This window comes from Galeopterus variegatus, unplaced genomic scaffold (assembly GCF_000696425.1).
Source record: "Galeopterus variegatus unplaced genomic scaffold, G_variegatus-3.0.2 Scaffold4683, whole genome shotgun sequence".
Lineage (NCBI taxonomy): Eukaryota > Metazoa > Chordata > Mammalia > Dermoptera > Cynocephalidae > Galeopterus > Galeopterus variegatus.
The window spans coordinates 163,380-170,173 of record NW_007730794.1 but is presented as its reverse complement, the minus strand read 5'-3'; the positions used below and the strand labels follow the sequence as shown (position 1 = coordinate 170,173).

The window sequence follows — 6,794 nt, the reverse complement described above, 5'->3', positions numbered from 1 at the left end:
AGAGATTAACACACACCTCCAGGACAGACACAAACACAATTCAGTCTCTCATACACATTTATACACTCCCACCTACTTTTAAGCAACATCAGATGTAATTATGGCATTTGTTCTGTGCTTTTTTTTTTTTTTTTTTAAACCTCACATGACTCTCCCAATATCCCCATTGGAGTAGGAGCTAGTGGCAAGGTGTTGTGGAAGGAGGCATATTATTTTTACCATTTCACAGATAAAGAAACTGGAGTCCAGAAGGGCTGAATGATTTCCCAATTTTCTAGAGGAAGCCTGTCCTGAAGCTGCAATGCGAACTCCCATCTCAGACTCCCTGTCCAAAGCTCTCTCCAGCAGACCAGCTGCCTGGGCTGTACATAAACCCAGGGCCACGTACACACACACATCACACGTATTTACACAGAGATATGCTCAGATACCTGGAGCCAGGAGAGTCTCTACATTCAAGTAAAGAGCTGGCACACCAACTATCCATGTGTGTGCCCCAATTCACAAACACCTCCCTCTGGTCTGGCCCCAGCCACACCCCACCAGATGCCACCTCTCCAGCTGCTGCAAGGCTGTCTTCATGGACTTCACTTGCTGGAAATGGCAAGACATGTCTGTAGCCAACACCATCTCAATGACCAGGGCCCGTAGCTCTCTGAAGGGACAGAAAAAGAGAAGTGATCAGCCTCCCATGCATTGTTGGCAGAAGGTCCAGCAAGTAGGAAAAGAGGGTTGAATAAGGGGGTCTCTTAGGGATGCCAAGTACTGGCTTCTGGCTTCTGCTCACACAAACTCATCCTTGGTGAGGTTGATGAAAATGTTCATCTCATCATCCTGCATCATTCGGAAAACAGAGCTGATGTGGTGATTCTCGAGCACTGAACGATCGTTGTACAGGATGGCACATTCTGACCTGCAAAGCCAAATGTCATTGTGTCCAGCACCCTGTAAAGAGGGGCTCTGGCAACCTCCTCACTGCCACTTGGCCCCTCCTGCCCCTGCCATGTCCATGGCCCTCACTTGGTCTGGATGTGGAAGCTGTTGGTAGTGCCTGTGTGCTCATAGTCATGGATGGCTGCAGCAAAGATGATGGCCAAGACCTCAATCTCTGACAGGCAGTGCTAGGCGAAAAAGACAGGGGATGAGAGAGAGCTGACCCCCACTGGTCACTGCCCAAAAACCTCCACATAAAGGCTAGACCACTCAGCCCATCTCTTCCATTCTTCAAGGCCAGCTCTGGGGTTAATGCAGCCAGGTTTCTCAGTTCCCGGAATGGCCCAGGACCTTCCTTCATTCCAACCTGCAACATTCCCACTGCATCCCAGCACGTGTCCCCAGCATTGCCCATGAAGTTTTGGTCCACCTGAGAATTCTCTAGAGTTAATCCAATTTGACTCTGTAAAGGCTTTAGGATGCTAAAGAAGAACTAAAGAGAGAAAAATGAAAATGGGAGTATAGTCTAGACTTCCCAGTTCTGTAGCCATAAACCCTGAATCACAAGAAGAGTGATCTCCAGGCCACCTACCACCATTCCTGTGCGGAGCAAGAAGCAATGGACTGTCTGGGTAACGTCAGCTGCATGGATCTGGTTATGGTAAGGATTCTTGTACTTCCCATAGCCTGTCTCCAAGGCATCCAGGAAAGTCATCAAAAACACAGTGGGAATCTGCAGGAAGAGGGAGGAAACTGAGATACACTGAGGACCTGCAGGAATGGCAGTAACTGAGGACTGAGATAGCGATCCCATCTTTCTTTAGAAGGCAGTGTGGCATAGGGAGAGAGCACAGGCTCCACAGTCAGATGAACTTGGGCTCATATCCTGGCTCTACCACCTGCTGGCTGTGTGACCTTAGGCAAGTCATGTGCCTCCCTGTGCCCCGGATACTTAATTGCAGAATGAAGATAATACCACCTATCTGGAATTTAATGAGATAAGTACAAGGCACTTAGTAAGTGCTCTCTAAAGAGTAGCTATAATTATTATTATTTCCCTAGAGATTTTTAAGAAAAGGAAAGAAAGCTTCCAACCACCCAGCCCCATTCCCAAATCCAATACCATGGAGAAGGGCTCCAAGAAGCAGGGGAAAGAATAAAATGACCTAGAGAGGACCCCACCAGGCAGATGTGGATCACCCTCTCCTCTGATAAGCCTTCCCTGACCACCTCCTCTCCATATGCACTGACACCCCACCCCCAAGTTCCACCACACACACCCACACACACACAAGCACCAAGTGCCAGAGTTCTGTCCAACTACTCTCAATTCTGTCCCTGTCTCTGTACATGCCCTGGAGGTATGTCTGCCTCATTCAAAAGGCTCAAGGCTCCCAGAGGGCAGGGTTGATGTCTTCACTGTCCCTGGACAGCCTGAGGCTGGGAGGGGACCAAGGTTCAGGACTTGGAGAAGCTTCTGTAGAGTGATGAGAGACAGAAGATGTGCCACTAGTCAGACCCTAACATCCCCCACCCGCACCCCTGGAGGGCTGTGCCCCAAATTCAGGGAATTTTAAAAGACTGTTTCCATGACAACTACCCTTGCTTTTATGTTGCCATGGCATCCCTGGAGGGAAAGGAAGGGAAAGGGAGGAGCAGGGGAGGGGCTGGGTGCCCAGGGAGAGACTGTGGAGCCTGAGAAACGCAGCTCCGACTGGGGTCCTGCCATCAGAGAAAACAACAACGATAAGCTCACCCTCTTTCTCTAACTGTTTTGGAACAAGGCAGACTAGGACTGGGCCAAACCCAACCCACTGCAGCTACTCTTGGGGTCCCCCAAACCCAGTCCTTCCAGATAAGGAAGCAGAGTTTAGGTGAAGCTGTTGTCTGAAGTACACCTGAAAACCAGTTTGGAGAAACACGAGCTGGGAAGTCTTAGGAAAAAAAGGACTCTGCTATTGTCTGTCCTGGAGAGGACAGGATTGCAAGAAAGAAATTGAAACTGCAGAAGGACTGGCCTTAGGAAGGTACTGAAGAAAATCCCAACTGAGCATCTCAGGAAAGTTGTGGAAACTCATGAGTTGTAAAAGGAGTCATCAAGGGAAAAGGAAAGGGTCACATACACAAATAAGTCTGTATAATGAAGTGAAGGCAGGTGGAATGACCTTCCAAGGCCCATATGGAGGGGACCCTTCAACTGGATTCTTCTGACTGTCCCTCTCTACAGCCCCTCAGAACACACACATTTCCCTCCACCTCTAACATGCACTGCTGCCCACCAAGTGCTGACCAAATATACCCATAGCGACTCTTTAACCCCCCTCACCCTCCACTTCCAAATGTGGTTTTTCCATGTGGAAGTGGTTTTTGCTGGTCCTTACTTCCTCCCAAAAGATGCTACCTCTTGCTACAGGATACAGAGAGGACTTTAATCCCATATTATTCTTCCTGGCCAGTCAAGCTGAAGAGCAAATGGAGTTCACACACCCTCCCTCCCCTCATACAGCCCCACCCCAGCCCAGCCAAGAGCTGATATTCTCTATAAAATTCCTTGCACAGAGACCAGAGCTGGAGGGAGTGGCCAATCCTCTCCCTCCTCCGCCCCCTCCCTCAAACAAATGGAGAGACTCTAGTCCCAAAGGGCACTGCTGACAGCTTCTGGACACTAGGCCTCCAGTATCCACAGGCAGGAGGCAGAAGAGCTGAAAAGGGGAGGGGAACTGCAAGGCAGCCTAAAGAGAATAATTAAGGGGAAAAAAACGAAGGGGGAGAGAGCAAAATCCCCAGCTAGACAGCTACAGACCTAGAATCTTCCCCTAAAAAGCAATCAGTGAAGTCAGGGGCTGGGACTGTGACAAGTGAAAGAAAGGCTGGACTGGGGGTGGGCTTGGGAAGGCTTCCCTGCTGTTGAGACTGAGTGAGGGAACCTAGGGTATCTACTTCTTGGGAATCTTTTAGAACAGGAATAAGAGGAGTGGAGGACCCTGCTTGGAGGCAGAGGTAGGATGCTGCCCAACCTTGAAGCGGCTGATGAGGTTATGCCGAGTCAGCAACTCAAAAACAATGGTCCTCAGGGCGTGGTCATCTGCTGCCCGGTTCAAGGAAAAGACATCAAAGCACCAGAGGTCCAGGTTCTGTAGAGAAACAATGGACTAGGTTGCTTCCCAGCAGCAGCAAGAACTGAAGTTCAACTTCAAGGGGGATTTCCCAATGATTACAGAGACATAGAAAGCAGAAAAACAAAGAGGTGGTAAAGTGGACCTCCTCTTTCTTCCCAGGTATCTCTCAGTATGAGAGTGACAAAAAGGCAGGGTTTGCCTCTGGAATGGGCAAAAGTGGAATTGAGGAACATGGAAAAAAAAAAATAGTTACAAGGGAAGGCAAAAATCACACCATAAACAGAATCCAAAAGTCCCAATGACTATTCCATCCCCCAACTTTCTCTTCTTTCCCGAAAACCCTGGGATCACCTTAAGACAGTTGAGGACCGCAGTGGAATAGGTGGGGCCCACAGAGGTGTATGTTCTCCGGAACATCCTATGAGAGAGTAATGAAAAGAAGCCCAGGTGTAAAGGTCTGGGGAGGGGGACAGGCCAGGTGGGACTGTGGGGCTAGCCATGGGCATGGGGATCATATGGCTGGTGGGGACACGGAAGAGCAAAGTGCTGGGAAAGAGGGGCGGAAATTGAGTGTGGCCGAAACTCACCGTTCCACAAAGATCCCGGCCTGCACAGCATGCACAATGCTTCGGAACTTGGGCTTCTCCTCTGCTCGGCGGCCTTTGGCCCGGGCCTGCTGGGTGAAGGTGGAGGCCAGCCAGTCCCGCACTTCCGAAGGCACGGCATCAGACCGTAGCTCCTGCAGCTCATCCTCCGTGTCCAAGATATGCCTGAGACCCCAGAAAGGGAGTCACAGAGGAAAAACAGCAGGTGTTTCCACAGCCAAGAGACCCTGCACCCAGCCACAGCCCACACTTAGTAACTCTCAAGCCAACTTGCTCTCTATCTCCGACCCTCCCTTTCCTTTCTTTTGCTGTATCTTTTTATTTTTGTACCTCTGTCTAACATCTCCAATAATGAAACAGGTTACTATGTAAAGTAGTGAGCATGCCAACTATGGAAGTGTTCAAGAAGGCAAGGGAATACCATCTGCCAGGGACACTACAGAGCAGCACTGTCCAATAGAAATAAAATGCAAGCCACATGTGTGAAATTTTAAATTTTCTAGTAGCCACATTAAAAAGGGAAAAAGAACAGGTGAACTTCGTTTTAATAAGTTTTATTTAAACTAATACTTCCAAAATATTATCATTTCAATGTGAAATCAATGTAAAATATATTAATGAGATATTTTTTCTATGTCTTTGAAATCCAGTGTGTATTTTTCACACACATCTCAGTTCATACTCACCATGTTTCAAGTGCTCAGTAGCTACCTGTAATTGGTGGCACCCACACTGGGCAGTGCAGGTCTAGTGGTATTTCACACCGGGAAGGTTAGGACTAGATGAGCTTTCAGGTCCCTTACAACTCTTCTCTCCTTCTTGATACCTGTGTTTATCTCTGCACCTCCACGTCTGTTCCTTTGCCTCTCTATCTTTGCCAATATTCTACCTAGAGCTTTATATCTGCCCCTCCCTTTCTTCCTGTCTCAGTCCCTGTCGCACATTCCTATCTCTATCTTTCTGTCTTACTCCCTGTCCCTGGAACACTGTCTATCTGACATCCATCTTCCTCCTTCTCTGTTCATAGGTCTCTCTTACCGTGTCTCATCTATGTAGACGGCCTCCAGCAGAGAAGCTGTGTACTCCAGGTTTTTCTTCAGCTCATCAATGTTTACCTCCCCATTCTCCAACTGCTTTACCATGTAGCGCAGCCTGTAGAGAGTGGGTACAGATATCTTGCTCAGGCTCTCCTACCTTGTCATCAGAACAGGATACCCTCTAATAGCATACATTTTACAGAAACATCCTGAGTCTTTCATAAATAATTAATAATTCTAACATTAATAATAACAGCTAATGTTTTTCATCTTAGGCTATTGCCACTACCTGTATTATCTACCTCCAAAGCTTAATCTCAGGCTTTCCTGACCCCACCATCCCTACCTACCATCTGATGTCACAATACCCGCCTTTAGTCAGTGTTTCCTGCAAACTCTAAACTGCCAGGCCCCAGCAGAATTAGGCAGGTACAGGCTCCTGGGTTGATGTTTGGGGGATAGGTTGTTTCATAGTCTGAATACCAGGAGGTGAAACTGCTCATTTCTCCTATGAGAGAAGGCTTGGGGATCAAAAGCAACAGCAATCAGAATAGCTCCCAAGAATCCTTCATTGTCTCTTGATCACCTGGGGGAGGAGGGCAGCATGGATGGGGAGAGGGGGGTGATATATGTCCACAGACAGCCCCTCTGTTCCTGGCAGGGATGGCAAAAGACAGAACAAAGACCAATCTGAATGCTTTCGCCTGGCCTCACTCCATGCAGGCAGAGCTAATGGATTATGATTCCAGAATCCATCAACCAGGACAAAGCTGGATTAACCCCTGCCTTCCCAGTGTTGACGAGAAACAGTCTCTGGCAAAGAATTTCTGTAGGCATCCCATGCCTCTGCTTCTCCCAGGGCAAAAGTCGTGGGATGGGGCCAGGGATCTCACTACCTGGATGATTTGCCTAAAAGGACAATCCCCTCATAGTTTGCACTTGTGAATTCTGGGGCTGGTGATTGACTGGGAGGCTTCTTAGAAGTCTGGGGAGTCCAGCTCAGGCAGTCACAAAGCCAACAAAGATCTCTGACTTTGAAGTTTTAAAGGAAGTGATTAAATATTCCCTGGGGCGGGAACGGGGGGGGGGGGGGGGGGGGG

General features: G+C 48.5%; 1 protein-coding gene across 2 annotated transcripts in view; it reads right to left on the bottom strand.

Annotated features, from left to right (window-relative positions):
• The window catches only part of PDE1B (phosphodiesterase 1B, calmodulin-dependent), a 26,972-nt gene that overhangs the window by 5,401 nt on the left and 14,777 nt on the right, over nucleotides 1–6,794 (bottom strand). For both annotated transcript variants that reach the window (XM_008588139.1, XM_008588140.1), the window contains 8 exons: nucleotides 5,696–5,809; nucleotides 4,640–4,822; nucleotides 4,404–4,470; nucleotides 3,951–4,067; nucleotides 1,526–1,666; nucleotides 1,021–1,121; nucleotides 788–913; nucleotides 554–655 (listed from right to left, as the gene is read on the bottom strand). In XM_008588139.1, coding sequence (XP_008586361.1) covers nucleotides 554–655; nucleotides 788–913; nucleotides 1,021–1,121; nucleotides 1,526–1,666; nucleotides 3,951–4,067; nucleotides 4,404–4,470; nucleotides 4,640–4,822; nucleotides 5,696–5,809 — 951 coding nt within the window. The remainder of the gene's footprint in view (nucleotides 1–553; nucleotides 656–787; nucleotides 914–1,020; nucleotides 1,122–1,525; nucleotides 1,667–3,950; nucleotides 4,068–4,403; nucleotides 4,471–4,639; nucleotides 4,823–5,695; nucleotides 5,810–6,794) is intronic.